The sequence below is a fragment of the Chenopodium quinoa genome, unplaced genomic scaffold, assembly GCF_001683475.1.
Source record: "Chenopodium quinoa cultivar QQ74 unplaced genomic scaffold, ASM168347v1, whole genome shotgun sequence".
NCBI lineage: Eukaryota > Viridiplantae > Streptophyta > Magnoliopsida > Caryophyllales > Amaranthaceae > Chenopodium > Chenopodium quinoa.
In genome coordinates this window covers 880683-900749 of record NW_018742393.1, presented here as the reverse complement: position 1 = coordinate 900749, position 20067 = coordinate 880683, and the positions used below count along the sequence as shown (strand labels likewise).

At 35.3% G+C, this 20067-nt stretch overlaps 3 protein-coding genes across 5 annotated transcripts; 1 reads left to right on the top strand and 2 right to left on the bottom strand.

The window, feature by feature from the left end:
* Positions 1 to 293: 293 nt before the first annotated feature.
* On the top strand, positions 294 to 9938 carry LOC110702652. 3 transcript variants are annotated; one of them, XM_021880414.1, is made up of 4 exons: positions 294 to 497; positions 5578 to 5861; positions 7035 to 7390; positions 7960 to 9938. In XM_021880414.1, exons 2-4 carry the CDS (start codon positions 5663 to 5665, stop codon positions 9832 to 9834), a joined length of 2430 nt encoding a protein of 809 aa, XP_021736106.1. In that variant the 5' UTR covers positions 294 to 497; positions 5578 to 5662; the 3' UTR covers positions 9835 to 9938. The 3 variants fall into 3 exon arrangements, with proteins under 3 accessions (XP_021736106.1, XP_021736094.1, XP_021736099.1); XM_021880402.1 differs by having other exon boundaries at positions 5192 to 5861; XM_021880407.1 differs by lacking the exon at positions 294 to 497 and having other exon boundaries at positions 5166 to 5861.
* Positions 9939 to 11174: 1236 nt separating this feature from the next.
* Positions 11175 to 13355, bottom strand: LOC110701520 (cytokinin riboside 5'-monophosphate phosphoribohydrolase LOG8-like). Its single transcript, XM_021879161.1, has 7 exons — positions 12876 to 13355; positions 12691 to 12788; positions 12510 to 12540; positions 12337 to 12436; positions 12163 to 12233; positions 11914 to 12057; positions 11175 to 11801 (listed from the first exon to the last, which is right to left on the bottom strand). Exons 1-7 carry the CDS (start codon positions 12999 to 13001, stop codon positions 11742 to 11744), a joined length of 630 nt encoding a protein of 209 aa, XP_021734853.1. The 5' UTR covers positions 13002 to 13355; the 3' UTR covers positions 11175 to 11741.
* A 2075-nt stretch (positions 13356 to 15430) lies between these two features.
* Positions 15431 to 19164, bottom strand: LOC110702647 (polygalacturonase QRT2-like). The gene is made up of 9 exons (XM_021880399.1): positions 18571 to 19164; positions 18334 to 18462; positions 18046 to 18210; positions 17940 to 17960; positions 17595 to 17802; positions 16788 to 16869; positions 16448 to 16556; positions 16124 to 16240; positions 15431 to 15839 (listed from the first exon to the last, which is right to left on the bottom strand). Exons 1-9 carry the CDS (start codon positions 18925 to 18927, stop codon positions 15609 to 15611), a joined length of 1419 nt encoding a protein of 472 aa, XP_021736091.1. The 5' UTR covers positions 18928 to 19164; the 3' UTR covers positions 15431 to 15608.
* Positions 19165 to 20067: the final 903 nt, after the last annotated feature.

Sequence of the window (20067 nt, the reverse complement as noted above, 5' to 3'; positions counted from 1 at the left end):
AATTAAAATAATACTCAACTGGGAAATTTCCCAAAGTGAGTCTCTAAGGGAAACAATTTTCCAAAGTAGACGCGTGGCAAAACTATTTACCAAACTAAGCTTCCAGGTAAAACGCCAACCAGGCTGGCGTTTTTACCCTGGGCATTTTTTTTTTTAATTTTGGCGTTTTTACCCTGATTGAATTTTTTTAAAAAAAATTTACCCAAGGTAAAAATGCCACCATGGTTGGCATTTTACCATTTTACTTAAAACGCCATCACAGTTGGCGTTTTTGTATCGGGTAAAAATTCCCACAAAACCTCCATTTTTCAGTTGTTCTTCAAAACTCCAAAACCCCCAATTTCGCAAACCCTAACCCGCGACATTTTGGTTGGCCAATCCTCCATATTTGCAACAAATTCAATACTTCCCCTTGCTTAGATCTTCATCATACTCACTAAAAATTATTCCTCCTTCGTTGTTTAACACTTTTATGCAGAAATTTGATCGTAATTGAGGTATGTATTTAGTTTAACTATTTTACTTGTTTATGATATTTTTTGGGAATTTACTTTTGAAATTCACAATGTATGTACAATATTGTTGTAATTTACATTTTTTTGTGGTTTCTATTCATGTATTAGTCTATTTGATTTGATGTTGCTTTACAATTTGTTGTGGTTTTTATTCATGTACTATGACTGTAATGACAAAAACCGAGTACACTAATTTTATGACAGTTTTTATCTTTGCATTGTTGCACACAAAATTTGTTGAATTAGGTACATGTAAGTGTATACTACATTGTTGATGAAGTAGGTAAATAAGTATAGTGTTGAACACTACGTTGTACATACGCTTAGCTTGAGGATTTAATAGAATCATTGTGGTTTTAGTTGTGTTCTTTATATGTGTCATATAATATGTGTTCCGATTGTTATGTAGAACATGGCTTCACAATTGATTGTTTTGTTATGCCGTTTGGGAGGTGAAATTTTGTGTGTCGGATCGAACGTCGAGTATAGAGGAGGAAAAATGGAACCGTTGGCATTTAAACCTTGTATGACTTACAATGATTTGTTGGAGAAGGTTTATACTATAATTGGTTCAAACCCAACGAGTGTTGAACTGAACATTAAAATGAGGTTTGAAAGTGTCAGTGGGATTCAAATCTTACCTGTTTTGAATGACGACCATTTGGAGGTTTTGAGGGGTGTCGTTGCAATGAGGTCTCTTCCCACTGATTTGTATGTGGAAAAAGTGCCTATATGTACTCAACAGACTATTCGCTTGACAGAGTAACAACCTACATTCTTCCCTCGTACAATGCAAGCTCGTTACAAATGCCCCCATACAACATTCCATCATCTGAATATGGAATGGGATCTTTCAGTAGAATGTTACTTTATTTTAACACAAAAGGGAGATGCATATATTACATAAATATGGCAAACACCATATTAGCAAAATACATGATGAAGAGTTTTAAGGTTATCCACCATAGAAATCTAAAGTAGTAAACTAGAATAACCACAAAAGATAAAACGAAAGCCAAACGCCAGCATACAAAAGATTGCAAACACAAAACAGGATGTTCAGCATAAGCGTAGAGTTCAAAAGCTAGAGCATGATCAGTACTATATGACCACCATCTCAGGGATATCAGAAGCATATGCATCAAAGAGCTCAGATGGAGGGTAAAGGTACAGAGCTGGTTGTCCTGGGTTTGCTTTAGTTCTGCCCATGGTAGCCAACTTGTCTGCAACACGGTTAAGAGATCTGTTTACATGAAAAATAGAGACCTTCCAGTTTCTACTCAGAATAGAAGCCACATCCCTTATAATGTTCCCGAGATCATGGTCCTTGAAGGAATCTGGGTCTTCTAACATTCTTTTTAAGTCAGCCGCATCAGTCTCCAGTTCTAACAACTTATTGTCTCTTGCCCAAGCAGCCAGTAAACCATCTTTAATTGCTAAGAGTTCATCAGCAGCAGGAGAGATAGCATTGTATTTGGCAGCATAACCCAATTTCCATAGGCCTTTTTCACATCTTAGAACACCTCCCCCACCAGCATTATCAATGCCCATCCAGGAACCATCAGTGTTTAACTTGAAATACCCTTTATGAGGAGGAGCCCACATTCTGGAAACACAATCTGAAGAGGATGGCACTGTTTTAGATTAAGAGTGTAATGGTAATCCACCCAAAATTTATTAAAGGTTGAGTTTATAAAAATCATTTTTTTTTTCAAAGATAGCCATGTTTTTGGTTTTCCATAAATGCCAAATGCTAACAAATACAATTCTCCAAGAGTAACTATTGTTAAGATTAAAAGAAAGCCAATCCGTAAGAGTAGAGTTAAAAAAAGAGTTGTAATCGAAATCAGCAGGAGCAATATTTTGGAAAACCAAAGACCAAATGGCAGAAGTATTAGGGCAATCCCTAAATAAATGAATAGTATTTTCATGGAGAGCTTCACATCTCATGCAAACAGGATCAAAAAAAGGAATTTTCTTTTGAAGAGTAGTTCCAACCGGGAGAATATCCTTAACCAGGTTCCAAACTAGCACTTTATACTTAAAAGGGGCTTTAATCTTCTACAAATTCTTCCAAGAAAAGTTAGATAAGAAAGTGGAATTGAGATTGTTGGAAAGATTACTGGAGTTGTAAACAGACTTAATAGTAAAACCCCCTGATTTGTCTAGAGTCCATTTAAGTCTATCAGAAACATCAACAAGAGAAGGAATTGGGTAGGCTAGAATTAAAGAACAAAGGGAAGGAGGAATAATATGAGAAACATCATCTAAATACCAATTTTTATTTCTTATGATATTAGAAACACGCCAATGTCCTTTCGAGTTGGGAATCTTAATATTTGGAATGAGGTATATAGGACACTCTCCTATCCAATGATGATACCATAGAGAAGTGTCCTCCCCATTTCCAATATTAATAATAATTCCTTTTTTTAGAAAAGGTCTTCCAGATAGAATATCTTTCCAAATAATGAAGTCAGAAGCTTTAACATTATAATCCAAAAAGTTTGAATATTTTAGATATTTTTTAGTAAGAATTTGAACCCATAGCTTATGAGGTTGAGTTAAGATTTTCCAACCTAGTTTAGCCATAAAGGATAGATTCCATCTCTTAAGGTCCCTTATGCCTAGACCACCTTTGGCCATGGGATCACAAATCACGTTCCAATTAGTTCTTGGGATATATCTAGAATGATTGACACGATTCCAAAAAAAAACGTTTGCAATTTTTCTGGAGATCTTTGAGAACACTACAAGGAAGAATATTAGTTTGCATAGCATAAACCGGATATGAGTTTAAAACAGATTTTATAAGAGTGCATCTTCTGGCCACGTTTAAAAGTTTAGCTTGCCAATTCCTAATTTTAGAGCAAGTCTTATCCAATAAAGGGAAATAATCTCTAAGACTCAAACGTTTGTGAGAGATAATAATACCAAGATATTTACCAAAAGAAGTAGTATTGGTGATATTACAAATTTCAGTAGAATGTTACACGACGATCAATTTGACATTCCATTCAGTTCACATTTTACTGCACCTGTACATGAAGGGGCGTCGGTGTCAATGTTGTAGCAACTTGGTCCATCTACCTCAAACGATGACATTTCATCACCGATGTAGTTGCAAAGTTACTTTCCTACGCAAGAACATGTTCAAGCAACACCGTTTCAAACTTTGGTGAATGTTGAACCTGTTGTAAACAACGAATTGTCTGTTCTTGATATGTATGATGATACAAACGAGGAGGGTGAAGGCGAAGATGAGGAAGATGTTATAAACAACGAGTTGTCTGTTCATGATGTTGTTGCTAGAACTCCATTGCCTTGGTTCACTCAAATAAACGAGAATTATGAGGTGGACATGTATTGGGCTGATTCGGGGAGCCAGACTTCGTTTGTTGTCGGGGAAGAATTTGAGAAGGGCATGATTTTCGACAGTAAGAAAGTGCTGCAGGAAGATATGCGTTCTATCGGCGAATCTTGTGTCAAGTCCCTAGAGTACATTATGGATGTACCGTTTCACATGTGGTCCGTGTTTCATGACGCTGGTCGTAGGTATGGTATATGTACTACAAATTTCTCAGAAACATTTAACAATGTGTTGAAGGGAGCTCGTTTTCTGCCGATCATGTCCCTTGTCGAGTTAACTTCCAAAGAGTTAACAAGTACTTTAACACAAAAAGGGATAGTTCACTTGCTAGGCGTGCCGACGACTATGCATACTCACCTAAGGTCACTGCCATTTTGGAGAAGAATAACGGAAAGGCAAAATACCATACAGTGGATGTTTATAGCCATCAGCTTGGTATATACCAAGTACATACACACCGGGGAGAGAGGATAGGCAGAAAAGGGGGTCATAAGCATACCGTTAACTTCAATTTGAGAACATGTATATGCAACAAGCCGATGATATTTCACCTACCATGTTCTCATGTTCTGACCGTGTGTCTTAAGTATTCAGTTTCTGGGAACCATGGGTGGACAATTTCCTACGATCAGAGGCATATGCGAATACTTATGCCCCACAGTTCTGGCCTATTTCTTGTGAGACGACATGGAGGACATACAGAGGGCGATTTGATAGACAACAATTACATAGAATAGATGAATCAGGATCTTAGAATTTCTTTTGTTAGTTTGTTGCAATCAAATTCTCTAGTACATTGTATCCAAACAAATATTATCAATTTTACTCACCTTTTTAGTTGATTTTCTGTACATTATCAACTTCACCATACGCATTCATTCTTTTCATTGTACTAGTTGTTGATGTTGTTGTTGTTGCTGGTGTTGTTAATGTTGCTGATGTTGTTGTGGTTGCTATTGTTATGGTTGTAGTTGTTGTTGTGGTTGTTGCTCTTGCTATTGTTGTGGTTTTCGCAGTTGCTGCTGTTGTTTTGGTTGTTGATGTTGTTGTTGTAGCTGTTGTTGTTGTTGTAGCTGTTGTTGTTGTTGTAGCTGCTGCTGTTGTTGTTGCTGTTGTTGTGGCTGTGGTTGTTGTTGTTGTAAATGTAGTAGTAGTAGTTGTTTTTGTTGTTGTTGCTGCTGCTGCTGTGGCTGGGGTTGTTGCTGTTGTTGTTATTGTACCTGCTGTTGTTGTTGATGTGGTTGTTGTTGCTGCTGTTGTTGTTGCTGCTTTGGCTGTTGTTGTAGCTGATGTTGCTGTGTTGCAGATAAAAACGCCAACCAGGCTGCCGCTTTATGGGCAAGAGTGAAACGTCAACCATGGTGGTGTTTTTACTTTGGGTAAATTTTTTAAAAAAAATCAATCAGGAAAACACGAACCATGGTGGCGTTTTTACCTTGGGTAAATTTTCTTAAAAAAATTCAGCCACCTTGGATGGCGTTTTTGCCTTGATTGAAATTTTAAAAAAAAAATGTCTAGGGTACCCTGAAAGTTTAATTTGGTAAATAATTTTGTCACGCGTCTACTTTGAGAAATTGTTTCCCTTATAGACTCGCTTTGGCAAATTTTCGGGAAAATGTAGCCAATTAGAAACAGTGATTTCAGTTGAATTGTGCTCATCACCAATTCACCATCCTTTCTCCAAAATTGCAGACATCTTTCATCCTCATTCCTCTTTCTTCTGCGTGTTGTACTGCTCAAAGCTTGAAGATTAGGAAGAACATCGATTCCAGAATCAATGGAAACCGAAACCCTAGACATTTCTGCTACTAATTTTACTTCATCATGGCCGATCATTCATGGTTCTCTCGAAGATTCTATCACTTCCGAGTCCTCCATTTCTGCCGTTGATTCTATTTCCGATTCTGATCCTGCGCTTAAACCCCCTCTTATTCTGCGCCGTCCTTCACCGGATTCTGGCCCCTGCGAGATCACAAGTAAGGTTTTTTCCGAATTGATTATGTTATTCACATGATTTTCTGATTTAATTGCTCATTATATATATATTTTTCAATTCCGAATTGGTTTGTATTTCTGTAATTACTGTGTAATTTTGCTTCTTTTGATAGTAGTTTTCAAGTTGTTGTATTGATTTCAACATTCAGCGTTGAGATGGCGATCAATTTTAGAATCATAAAATTTTAAATTATATTTGCGACTTTTTTGTATTTTCCGTTGATATTTAATTTAGAAGATTGGAATTCAATTTGCTTTATTGAGGTTAGTAAACATCAAAGAACCATTAGCAGCACCTTTAGTGTTCGAATTTTTTGTTTTTATGGATAGGATGAAATATGAACTTATGTAAACTCTTCGAATGTAGGATTTAATTTGCTAGCTTATACTCTAGATGGGTATGAATAGGTTAATTGTTAGTCAACTTCAAAGAACCATAAACATCGCCTTTAGTGCTGGAATATTTTGTTTTCTGGGGTAGGATGAAGTATGAAGTTATGTAATTTCTACGAATGTTGGAGTTAATTTGCTGGCGAGTACTCGTATATGGTTAGGAATAGTAAAAGGTCTAATTTATCTAGAAACATAAAGAAAAAGATGACAAAGGATGACCAAGACTCTTGCTGAGTTTCCCACTCCCCAACCTACCGTGTATGAGGGATTTGGTTTCCTGTAAGGCGTGTAAGCTGTTGTTTTTTCCAATGTCTTCATTCTTTTATGGCTGCGGGCTGCCCTCCTGTCCCTTGTAAAAGTACACTACAGGTCTTTAATTCAATTCCTTGGTTCAACCTGGTGAATGGTTTACATATAGTGGGCCTGTGAGACAGAATTGTGTTGATCTTACAGAATTATGGGCTGAGTTGTTACCTTCAACAAGAATATGATGCAGTCAATACCTGAATGGTGCTGAGAGAAAGGAGGGTGATACAATGAGAGAAGCAATCACATTTGAGCATGAAACATTACTAGTCTACTATGACTTTGCTGGTGTTTCTAAAGAGTGCAAAACTATTTATTTTTTGAAGATTTTTCATATTTTTAAGTTATAACAGTGGAAAGATCTTACCAATTGATCTTTTTCTTTTGTTTTATTTGTCATCTCCTTTCGCCTTTTCTCTTTTGCATTAAACTTATGCTTTTATTTCCCTTTTCAGTTTCTTTTACCCAGCAACATGAAATCAAGCAGGTATATGTTCGTAGCACTGCTAGAGTCTATGAAATATACTATTCTGCTGATGAGAAGGGTGAAAATGAGTACCTATGTACAGTTCGTTGTGGGGTTGCTGCTAAAAGTGAAGAGCTACTGCAAGAGACTAATGGTGTAGGATCATTGTCTTCAAGTTCTTGTAGCCCCAATAGTAGTTCTTGTGATGGGCATTTAAGATCTGAGAGTGGAGGCAGTACCAACGAAGATGACTGGGTGGATGTGAAAGTGCGAAATTCTTCTATGCTTGATGAAGGCACATCTCTGTCAAAAAAAGATGACAGCTGCATGGAACGGGGCAATCAGGTAATACTGTAGATCTGTTTAACTGATTGATCAAGAAGTTAAGTTAAGTTTAGTTACTGTTTGGGTTTGGGTTCTCTGCATATTGGAACACTTTGTATTATTTGGAAAATAATTCTTTGTGATCCAATTTCTTTATTATTATTAGTTTCAGCCTTTTAGGTCAGCTAAAGTCGACTAACACAGGTCGTAATACCTTGTCCTTTCCTATTATAAAAAGGTTTGCGAAAGTTGAACTCATAATTACAATTGAAAATTTATTCACATTTAGTGTGTTATTCCTAATTCTCACACTTATTTTACTACCATGAGCCAATATTAATAACACTTTTTCATTGTATGAACTTTAAGTTCACCAGATCACTGAAAATACCTTTACCTTTTTGGCTGACCTTTAGCATTATGCGTCTGACACATTATTTTCAGTTTATTTGGGTTTCATGAATTGTAGATTCCGAGTGATAAAACTATAGCTTCTTCTTTGTGGTTGGCTTTTGGGTTGTGCCAATATTGACCTGTGGTTGTGCTTTTGAGCTACAAAAACTAATATATCCCATTGATGAAATTTTCAGGACTACTTTGAGGCTACTGCAGAGATATCTGATGCTGATCCGGTCCTGTCTATCACTCTACGTTTGCTCTCTATTCAGAGTGGAAACAACATTTACATTGATGAAGTTTATGTGTTTGCTGATCCTGTGGTATCAACTGATACTAATTCTTCAACTAACGCACCAGAATCCTCTTCTGAAAGTGCTAAGATGTCCTTGCTCATCCCGACACTTTTAAGCCTATCTAACTTACGAAGGAATCAAATGCAAGAACAAAGGGATTCTGCTGTTCGAGAAAGGAAGCACCAAGATACTGGAGTCAAGTCAATTAGTATGGCCGTGGCATCGAACACCTCTCAGTCAGAAAGTATCCAGGGCACCATATTAAATGGTGCACCTGTACACATGTCCCAACCAGAGTTTCCTATGCAAAAGCTAGATTCTCATAACAATCCTAATTCAACCAGTGAATGGAATACATTATCTTGTAGTCGGTTAGAGAAAACTTTGGATGAACTTGTTTCTCGAGTTGCAAAGATTGAAGACCTCTTTTTGAGATTTGAGGAAAAATTGGTGAAGCCAATTAGCAACATAGAAGGAAGGCTTGAAAGGGTAGAACAAAAATTGGAGTCATTTGCCAAGACTACAGGTTCTATGACAGCTTGCAACAGAATTTCTGCTCCAGATTTCTCTGGCATTGATTCTGAATCCAATTCCATTATCAATGAAGGAAATGATTCTCCTGGTACTACAACTTTCGAATCAATCAAGAAGGGTGAAAGTCGTCCTCCAGACATGTCAATCCCAACCACGGATGTATATTCATCTCCCTCTGTTCTACCCAATAATGTATCTTCATCCACTTCCAATGCTGCTCAGTTAATTCCTAGTCTTGTTGTCACTGCTCCAGATTTTTCGTATGTTGATGATGAGGGAGAAAATGACCCCTGTGAAGCAGCAAAGGACTCCCCAAAAGGCAGTCTGAAGAAACCATTGTCGATTAATGATGCTCTAGCTTCTGCACTTGCTGGTTTCCTATCTTCGGCTTCCAAAGACACTGATATGGTTGAAGAAACTGCTGATATCTTCATCAAAGAAGAGAATGGGAGTCCTTGTCCATCCAAGTCCTCGGAGTCAATCCCATCCGATAGGCATGCTGTCTCTTCAGTCAATATTGATGGAAATGGAATTTCTGGCGAGGAGGATATTGTACTAATCGAGCAGGAATTTTTTGGTGCTGCCAATTGTTCTGAGGAAACTAGAGAATCTGTTGAATCACATAACTGTTTACTTGAGGAAAGGAAGAGTGAGAAGTCCCTTAATAATTCTGTTTTAAATGAAGTTACTCTTGACCAAGCTAAAATAGATGTTGATGATTCAAGAAAAGACATATTTGGAGAATCTGATGATGACACAAGTCATACATGTATCTTTGGTTCCATTGAATCTCCTGTTATTGATACTTCTACTGCTGCATTAGGAGTACCTGGAGCCAATATTCCCTCATCTTCTGATGATGAGACAGAAAAAGAGTGTCCTGGTATACTGCTGAACATTTTGAAGTTACAAAGCCCCGCCACTGTTGATTTTGGAACTCCTATACTGGACGTGAAATTCTTATCGCAAGAGAATTTGTCTGCTATGTCTTCTCTTGATGCTCTATTGGTGGATGTTCCTGATGTATGCAGTGAAGTTCCTTGTGTTGATGAAGATAATGCTACTTCTTCCAATGGTCAGCATGATTTAGTTATGATTGAGGAAGCAGACTCCGCCATTTTGGAAACTCCTAATAACCAGTTCTGTTTAGATGATTATGACTTTGATTGCATACCTTCAAATAGAGAGGAAGAACTACAGGAATGTGGCATTCAAGATATGGCTGCATGTCTTATATGATAGTACTGTATTATGGACTATATGTTTTGATCTGTAAATTGATGTTCAGCTTAAAATTTTATTTAATCAAATGCCTTTCATCTTCTGCTCTGGCTAGCATTTTATCTGCCTCGGTGTTGTTGGTTCATGTGTTGTGTATTGAGCATCTCACCTTTTCTCATAAGCTACAGTGAGAATAATTTATTTGGAACATTAAATTCTTTTTCTAATGTTCAGCTGTGAAGGTAAACAGATCATGTAAGGTGCATTTTTTTCTGATTGATATTGCTCCAATCTTTAAGATCTTGCATTGTCCTTATCATCCGTGAGGATGCCTTGCCAGTACAACCTTGCAACTGCCCACTGGTAGCCTATTGGATTATCTCTATCAGAATCCTATCATATCAAAGTTTGGCCGTCTGCAAAATTCTCTTGTATGATTTTTGTGCTTTCTGCAGTGATCATGGCCTTTGGGCAATGGTTTGATAGTTTGATACTATTCTGGAAAATTCTGTTCTTAAGGTTGATAGTGTCTGAGATGAGTAAAGAGGTGGATTAACACTATTATGTTTTTTATTATTATAATTCTGATGTTGTGTGAGGAGAAAGCGAGACGATTTGGAGTATTTGCAGGTAACCTCGTCTTATGCATTGAACTGCTAATATTCAAGTTGATGGTTCTGTTGCTATAAGTGCTTAGGCATCTTAATGGTTTTATGGAATTTGTGCAACAGATTACGTTCATAAGTTGGACGCGGCATACTTCTTTCAGCATAAAAGTTGGTATATTGGATAATTAAATTCAATCTTGAGTCATGATCTTCATGCAACCTTCTGATTTTCATGGCACTTATACAGTGGTTGGCCAGTGAGGGTGTCAAGCTTCCTGTTGCATTCACTGTAAGTCTGCTTTTCTTCTGGTACTTTTATAGTTGATTATTTGAGTGAGGTAATTATGTGATCAAAAATTTGTGTACTTTGTCTTTGTCCCTCTATCACAATTAGATCATTACCATTTTTGCTTCTCAATCAATGGTGATTGAGTGGGTTGTGTCAAGTAACAATATTTTTTGAAAGAGCTGAACTTGTTATATCTCTTGCTTGCTTGGAAGCACACTTTGCAAAAGCTCCAATAAGAGTTTCAGTGTATTAGCCAATAATTAAGCCTGTATGGGCAACACATGGAATCTGTGACTTTTTTTAAGCATGCAAGATGTCTAATGACTAATTCTAAAATGACAATTGAACCATTTGAGGGCATTCTATGTGCTGATTATTGAACAGCCTTGGATACATGGAGACCTTTGCAGTCATCTACAGAGATGCTGATGGATACAAAAACCAAAGTTAGAAAATTAAAGAGTGATTTATGTTTTTATGTTTTTGGAATTGTCCAGTTCAGAGGGTTAATGTGCCCACAAATCATATCATTTGCCAGCAAACAAGTGTGGCTAATTGATTGTAGCATTGACAATTTTGTGCATGACAACTATGCATGGAGTACTTGACCTAGAAATTGACTAGATTAAAACTACTAGATATGTACTAAGAAAGATTAAAACCACTAGAGTATGGGATAAGAATCATAAGATCACTTTCTCCTTACCCTATTACACTTGAATTAAAAGAGCAAAATAACAGTCCACCTGATTCCTTCTAGCCCTTCTGTGTTGTTGCCATCTCTTTGCACTGACATGTGTACACACAATAAAGATGTATATATAGAGGCGAAGGAAGGCCTCTCTTTACATTTGCTGTCATTGAGAGGCCCTAAAAGATCTAGTAATTAAGCAAGCAAATGGATGATACCAGCTGTCACATATTCTTCTACTTTATGACAGACCTTTTAGATCTTTGTTGCCTGCTTCTATAGTTCACATATGAGAGTATATTAAAAATAAATAGGAGCGGATTCTTTCATTGTACAATTATTGCTCAATTTCCCAGCTTTGTCTGGATGCAACTGTATCATGTGTTGGTGCATATTCCTGCAAATTGCACCGATATAAAGACAAATCATTTCTTGTGCTTTTGAAGTACTCTGCTTGTTCAAATAATTTAGTCCTTTTGGAATCTATTTTTGCACTAAAGAAAACATACCTCCATCTTCTTCAGCAGCTCTTTTGCTGATTCTGCTAAAATCACTATGTCTCTTTCTGTCTTTGCTATGAAACCTTCCTCAACCCCTTTATCAAATAACGTAAGCAAGCTGTTGAAGTACCCACCTACATTTAACAGCCCAACCTTTTCATTTTGCAGTCGGAAAATTATGTGGTCAGAACAATAGTAAAGGGGGATATTAAGCAAAAAGGTGGGAGGTTATCTAAGAGCAATTAGAGGATTTCTTACAGGTTTTGCATGAATTCCTAACTTGGACCAAGTTATCATCTCTAAAAGTTCTTCCATGGTTCCATAACCACCTGATAATTTAAATCTTGAATTTTCTAATTCCTTCCTATAAATCAAATATAAAAAAGTAAACTGTGAAAGTATATGTATCTGTATGTTGGATTAATTCCCTACCAGGAAGAGCAATGAAAGCATCAGCATGCTTTTCCATTTCTGACTTCCTCTGATGCATGTCTGCAACTATCTTTACTTCTCCGTGTGTTTCTCCTACTATCTAGGTTGAAATGTTATCATTAAAGAACCTCTCAAGAGTACAATAGCTATTATGAACATGAGAGATGTGCTACCTCAACTGGTAGGAGCGGTCTAGGGATTACACTGTAAAAGAGAATGAATACACTCACTAATCAAAACATTAAAAATATCAAAGGATGAATATATAAAGGTAAACTGTCAGTGTTCTCACTCTCTGTCCTTTATTCAACCCCATGTTTTTACTATAAATTAGATATTAATGAGAAGGCATACCCGAGAACACGGCATCCACCTTGAAATACCGTCTTAGATATGGTTCCCATAAGGCCTAAACTTCCTCCTCCATAAACCAAATCAATTTTTCTTTCCACCTGCAGAAACACATTATTGTGCATTCAATGTTGTCAAGAATAAAATGAAATGAAACCTAGTTAAAACGCTTACACACGAGGAATTACCAGTAGTTTACCAAGTTCAAGAGCTGCTTCATCAAATAAGGGTCTGTATCCTACTCTGCTACCACAGAAAACACAAATTTTCCTAATTCTCCTGTCATTGATGCTCCTTGATGGAGTCACTTCCATTTTCCAAATTGTAAGGGTTGGAAAAGTAGGATTCAATGTTCTGAAACAGTGAGATTTTTATATTACTATGAAAGACTAGAAATGAGAGAAAATAATCGTTACTTTTAACCTCTGCCCCCCTCCCCCTTATTTATAAAGCACCTCTTGTCTGTTTGGGCAGTTTGAGGAGAAATGACTTAACAGTAGGCCACTGAGTTTTCTTATAAGTTCCTCTTTCCTTTCAATTATCCCATCTTTTGTGATCTCTCGTCTTGCAAAATTTCAAAAAAAATTAAAAATCAAGTTGTTATCTGCTAGTAGTTTGCTACTTATAGAGTTGGTAACCATGCCAAAGAGTGAGCCATCACCAAACTTTGTGTTGGATGTTGACTTTTAGGAGAATCCTTTTGTAAGGTCTTCAGGTGGACCATGCATAGGAATCAAAGAAACTAGAAAGGTACGCACAAGCTGGCCTTCCCTCTCTCCCAGGGAAACTACATACACTACAGTATTCATCATTCTGTTGAATTCTGGGGAGGATCCACTTCAATTGGTTTCCCTTCTGTCTGATCAACTATGTCTATACCTTCATTATTATAACCACCTACTGATTTGAGCTTTGAACCATGTAGTGTAAGATTATTTTTTTTATTTTTTTTTTCGTACTAGATTAAGACCAATGTTAAATATTTATTTTTACATTACCTGTCGTCCCCATTTAATGTAATTTTAGAGAAGAGTATCTATAATGCAACTGTAAAATTTACTTGCCTTCAGATCATAAAATTAACTAGTACTCTATCAATTAGAAATTATATCTTTTTTAAACATGTTTACATGTCAACTTGTTTCTCTCTAAGCTAAGCAAACTGCATTGTGTTGGCCCTCACAATGCTGAAAATACCATGTATGATTATTTTACAATCATGTCATTTTCAGAATCTGACATTGACAAGCATCACCTTTTCTGCTAAAAGAGGTGGAGGGGTGGATGACAAACATTGCAACTTTTATCATGCATCCATGTTTGTTAATTGAATCTTCAAAAGGTAGAGTACGATGAGGTTTGATGAGGAATTTATATATGATGAGAGATGAAAGTCGTGAAACAGTTGTTCATAAAGTTCTAGATGTTTGCTTTACATGATGAGATTCTATGTAGGACTAAATTTAGGACAGCCAATGGAATTGGGTGGTTGGGCATAGTATATGGTTGTTAGTCTTTGCAAACTTCAAATTTTTTATATGATTCTCATTGTACTTGGAACTTCAAAAGAAGACTGTTGAACGTGTGGTTTACGAATAGTATCCTTGACTAGTGGTTGTTAAATAGGTGATGAAAGTAATATCTTAGAACTTATGGAGCCAAAGTATCTCATGGATTTTTTTTTTGGTCCCAGCTAGAAGCCTTAGTAAGTAGAAAGGAACCTCCTTGCCTCCTTTTTTATCTTCATTAGGAGATGTGTCAATTGTTAACGTAAACATGTTTGCCTGTTGGTGATTTTTTTTATTGTGTTTGCTACTTAGCTTTGTTTTGATGTCATCAAGTGTCTTAGAATATAGTTACGTAAAAGACTAAAAGCTTGCTTATGTTACAGAGTGCATCTACAGGGCTCAAGACAAATGAGCATTTGACATAATGATTGATACTTGTGATTTGTGATGGGTGGTTGCATTTTAGGTGACTTTGGATCGAGTATGCTTGGTTAATTTTCGTGCTGTTGGAAATTACCAGGGTGTTTTTAGCTTTTGTTATATGATGGGTTTTACCCTTTTTTCAAACATGAGGAATGAGTACAGTTAGTCACACTTTGGAAAGGGCCCCTAAGGGGTTTAAATTTTGAAGCCTTCAATTGTAGACAGCGAGGCTAAAAGCACTCAAAAGTCTTGTCTCCTGTTTCACTTGTGTTAGCTGTGTTTTCTGAAGTTTTTAGGCCGCTGATCTTTCCATTCAGTTAGGAAAGAGATTATGGTCCATGGTATTCCAGTTAGAATTCTGGTCCGTTTTGAGTTTGTAAAATTCATCAAAAACTAATGCAAGGAAATTTCACCAGATAGTAAAATGGATCAAATTGAATCGGTTATGAATTTCTGGTCCGTTTTGAGTTTTAAAACTTGTGTTCGGCTCGGTTGTGTTGTAGTATCAACCAGCAACGAACCCTCCTCCAGTCCTCCTACATGTTGTTACAGTAATTATTACGGAGTATATTGAGTTTCAGTGATACTGATTTTAGATTAGTTCCAATTCTTCCAAATGATATACGCATGTTGCAGTATTTGTTCCAATTAGCCCTCTTTTCTCGATTATTATTGGTCTGACTATTTTAAAATGATAAGGCCTTTACCTGGCCCAACTCAGGTTTGGGCCTTGGCCCCAAAATCCAGTAACCATATCTCTTCAGGGAATTGAACATAGAGTCCATACCTGAATTTGCATTTTAAATTTGGTACTTTTTTATATGCAATTTTTTTTTTATTTTTTTTTATGCTTTCACTTTTATTTTACTTTGCTAATATCAAAGATCAGTATAACTATGAAAAATTGGGGGATGGTAATCAATTATGAACAAATATCTTAAAATATATGTACAGAATTTTATATAATGAACCCAAGTAGTGTAAGAAAAACTAAGTACGTTGAAGACATTTGGGTGAAACCTTCCCTCTGTGAAACAGTTCAACATTTTCACATTCAGCCATAGCTGCTTTTCTTCCTTTTTTCATAACAAGGTTTATATTCTGCAACACTATTCCTTGGCATTTATGGCTTTTGCTGCAATTAAATTTTATCGCGTCTTCTGTAAAACTTGTTCCCTTTATGTTTTTGTACACCACATTTTGTACATGTACTGCTGATTTCTGCAATTTTAGCAACAAAAATATGCAAATAAGTTGCCATAAAGGCAGAGGAGGGTCTATATCACTTATAAGCAGGTGTATATATAGGCTAGGATGGTCATAAATCATTTATAATAAGGACGAGTTATCTCCGAATAAAAAATGTCTAAATCTAAGCGAGTTCTATCCCAAAATTAATGAATAATAATAGTACAAAACTAGTTTTATAAGACAGTTAAATTTTTTTATCATTGTATCACGGAGTATCATAATTTACATGTATATGAAAGGAGTGTTTGTATTACCATTTCCTGACAAGGTGTTTTTTGATCGCAATAGTTCTGGTCAATGATTATTGGATTGCTAACATTTTTCATTGCAATATTTTGAAATACAACATTTTTTGCATATCCTTGTCCTCCCTGCAACCAAAAATTTAAAGCACGAAATTAGTCATTTTAGAGATTTTACCTAACATATAAAAGCTAGATAATAATTTTTAAGTCAAGTAAACATGAAAATTGCATTAGAAAATTGTGTATAACCTAACAAATGGAAAAAGATCCAACTTTTACCAGCCAATCTTTAAAAGAAAAAAACAAGAAATAGTTTGTAAAATAATTTCTTACCTGCCAAGTCTTAATTCTGACTCCATTAAGGGTTCCAAAAAGTCTTGCCTTGTTTACCAATACATTTGAAACATGTGCCTTGGAGTTTCCTTTGCCTAGGCTTCCAATACTGAAATCAATTTATTTTTTTTTCCAAGAAAAAAATTATATTAATTTAAATTGAAAAGTGTTGGAAACTAATAATATGTGATTAGCTAGAAAACAAGTAGTGCAGAAAATAAACTGGTCAATGATATCTCAAATCAAATAAAGTGAATTTTAGATATGATATTGGCTAAAATTAGATAAAGAATTGACTCAATTGAGCATGAGGTTGGTAAGAGTTGGGTTTAATCCATACCTGATTCCATGGCCTGGTCCACAAGTTATATCGGACACTTGAACATTCTTTGATCCACTTACTACTGATACACAATCATCGCCTTGAATGGAACCAAAAGTAGCAAGATAAAGTTAGAAATTTCTAAGAAGAAATAATTTTTTAATCAAAATTCTTATGAGATGGACTTACAATAATTTATTGTAACACTTGAGGGACTAACGATTCTATGAGATAATTCCTTACTATTATTAGGGATAATTACTTCTAGTGATTTATAATTGAGTTTTGTAAACCTGCTGATTGTCAAAACGCATGTTAGTATGCTTCAATTTAATGATATTTATTGTTTGAACTAGACATAGACTTTTTAACTAAAGGTTAATCCTTGGACAATTTACCAAATTATAATATAAAATTACTCTATATTAAACTAAAGATTATCCTTGCACAATTTACTTCAAGTTCTTTAATACTTAAATGAGGATTTTATATAATAGTGATGATTGGTTAATAATTTGACTTCAAATATCTAAACCAACCCATCTAATATTGTTAAAGTGTATGTATTTGACTATTTGTATTTAAAGTCAATGAAAGATACAACTACATTCTTAGCTAAATTATTTCATAAGGAGACATATTATGGCCTTGCATTAACTTCATAGCTAGATAACATGATGTAACCCTTCAAATATTATTCAACACATAAATTTAAATCAAGATTTGTTTTTCTCCCAAAAAAGCTGTAAAATACTTCGTATATTATCAATATAAGAGGCAAGTATTTGTTGATTGAAAGAGATTAACTTATATGTATGTTATTATCTGTTCCAATACGAGATCTTGTTATTTGAATGTTTCTGGTCTCGGTGACATGAATTCCATCCGTGTTAGGGCTATTTCCCAGCGATTTTATGACTATATGTGAAGCTCTTACAGCAGTGCATTTCTGAAATGTCATATGCATCTGTTGTGCATTCGTTATCTTTAATCCATCCACTATGAAGTTCTTGCATCCATCAAAGGTTACCGCCTTCACAACAAATTTAACCCAAAACATATATATATATATATATATATATATATATATATATTCGGTAATATCAGCTCATGTTAAAAATATAGTACGATAATGAATTCATCAAGGAAATGATTAAACTGAAGTCATACCGTAGGTGCATGTTGACAGGGCTGCAAAGATAAATGTATAAAGATTTTTAATCGTGAAACTGAAGTAGAAAAAATTAAGGAAAAGTGCGTTTAATTAGATTATTACCTTAGTTGTATTGATCTTACAAGAATTCTGCCACCAAATATGTCCCCTGCCATCAATGGTGCCTCGACCTTTAACCTTGAAGTTAGTTATATTTTCGAATTGTAGCCAATGTAGTCGATCTCTGTAGTCTGCTAGATTGGTAGACGCCTCGATTCTTCCTTTGATCTACAAAACATAACCCACAAGAATATCATATCATATCATATCATATCATATGTACTATACTTGAGAAAGAAAGTACGTGCATATATATAGTCCTTTATTCGTTTGAATTGGATTATATTGTACCTTTATGGTGAGAGGAGAACGACACGGTCCAGAGAACTTGATTGGCCTGACCCTATACTTCTTGTTTCTTGGCACTAGCAATATTGCACCCTTGGTTGAACATGCCTTCTTCCAAGCTCTCTTAAAACCCTTTTCATGTAAAATAAATGGGAGCAAAAACACAACATAACAATCAACATGCATCTATCTTTAAAAAATATTTTCGACCATATTTATATTAACTATAGATTAAAATACCTTGGTATGATCTCTCCTTCTTCCTGACTTGATAAAATGTTCGACATTGATAATTCTTGAAGGCGAAGATGAAGGGGAAGGGGCTCTAGACCGAGCTCGATGAGAATGGTGCCTAATACGATCAAGGATTACCTTATCATAATTGTCGAGACTTTGTGAATCAAGCTCATAGTTGTAATTGTAAGTCCTCTTATCATCATCATCACTAATATTCTTGTTGTTAGTAGAATACTTTGTAATGTAATTCCTCGAATCGGGTTCCGGGAAGGGGTAGCTAGATAGACAAACCGGAAGAAACGAAGAAATAAGAATGGTAAGAACACCAACAAGTATAAGAAAATGTGATGTTAAAGACATTATTGATTATGTCTTATTTGTGCACTTATAGCTAGAAGTGTAAAAGACAAATGAATAATATAAATATTATTACAATAATATAAGATAATAAAGGTTGGTTGTAATAATATGATATTGAGAAACTAATAGCTTTATAAAGAGAGGAGCTTGCTTGTGTAGAAGAGAAAGAGTTGGGTTCGTTAACAAGAAAAATGGCATGGAATTGATTTGAGTCACAAGGAGGAATGGAAAATGGTAAAAGAAGAGAATGAGACGGAAGAGTAAGTTTTATTTGATGGATTGATACCCGACTTTTACCTTTCCCTTCCCTTAATAATAATGGTTAGTTAGACTCCCATTACTATTAACCCTTTCTCTCTCTCTCTCTCTCTTATTGCTAATTGCTTGTTTACCAACAAGCCTTTCACATATGTCATGCTTTCCTATTTCTATCTAATAGTCCAATAAGATCTACCGCATTAAACTTATTCTCTTATTCTACTTGCTCTTATTATTATACATTTCTTATTTGACAAAGTTTTAACTGTACATACTTGGCGTAACTAGAATATTTTCTTCTCTTATAATTTCGATAGCTTAGAATATTACATATCTATGGTTTTTCCTTATTTGATTACTGGACAAAGTAGGTTAGCTTCAAATGTCATGCATGTTTATAAGTCTAAACCTTCAAGCTAAAAATGACGAGTATAAATATTAAAATTTGAGTAAAAATAATTATTGAAAGAGACGTATAAATATTATGCTACGAATAAAATAAGTTTTAAATGTAATCTAATGTTATTGGTTCAAATGACAATATAAGTCCTTTATAAGAAAAGTTTAGGTAAAGTTGACATTAATTTGGTCGAATTATCGAAAAAGTTGAAATTTCGCGATCCTAACACTTTTATGTGCACTGAAATTAAAAGTCTATGTCTTTAATTTAGGATATAAAAGCCACAATCAACGTTTCCTAAAAAAAAAAAAAAAAAAAAAAAAAAAAAAAAAAACAATGTCAACGGTCAATTTATGCAAACACTAATTACTCCGTAGAATGTTTGTGGTCTGAAAATTACAACCACACCCTTTTAATTCCATAAAGATGAAGAAAACTGAATTATTTGCTGGTTGAATGTATTTAAGACCAAAGCCCAGCCC

Bases quoted from the DNA above. Each gene is read 5' to 3' on its own strand.
- LOC110702652 (XM_021880414.1), top strand. From the start codon at position 5,663: ATGGAAACCGAAACCCTAGACATTTCTGCTACTAATTTTACTTCATCA. The intron at 5,862-7,034 runs GTAAGGTTTTTT...TTCCCTTTTCAG, and splicing joins TGGCCCCTGCGAGATCACAA to TTTCTTTTACCCAGCAACAT. The intron at 7,391-7,959 runs GTAATACTGTAG...TGAAATTTTCAG, and splicing joins GCATGGAACGGGGCAATCAG to GACTACTTTGAGGCTACTGC.
- LOC110701520 (XM_021879161.1), bottom strand. From the start codon at position 13,001: ATGGAAGTGACTCCATCAAGGAGCATCAATGACAGGAGAATTAGGAAA. The intron at 12,437-12,509 runs GTAGCACATCTC...ATTTCAACCTAG, and splicing joins GACCGCTCCTACCAGTTGAG to ATAGTAGGAGAAACACACGG. The intron at 11,802-11,913 runs GTATGTTTTCTT...TGCAATTTGCAG, and splicing joins AGCTGCTGAAGAAGATGGAG to GAATATGCACCAACACATGA.
- LOC110702647 (XM_021880399.1), bottom strand. From the start codon at position 18,927: ATGTCTTTAACATCACATTTTCTTATACTTGTTGGTGTTCTTACCATT. The intron at 18,211-18,333 runs GTACAATATAAT...TATGTTTTGTAG, and splicing joins GTTCTCCTCTCACCATAAAG to ATCAAAGGAAGAATCGAGGC. The intron at 16,870-17,594 runs ATAATAACATAC...GTTCCATTCAAG, and splicing joins AAGATCTCGTATTGGAACAG to GCGATGATTGTGTATCAGTA.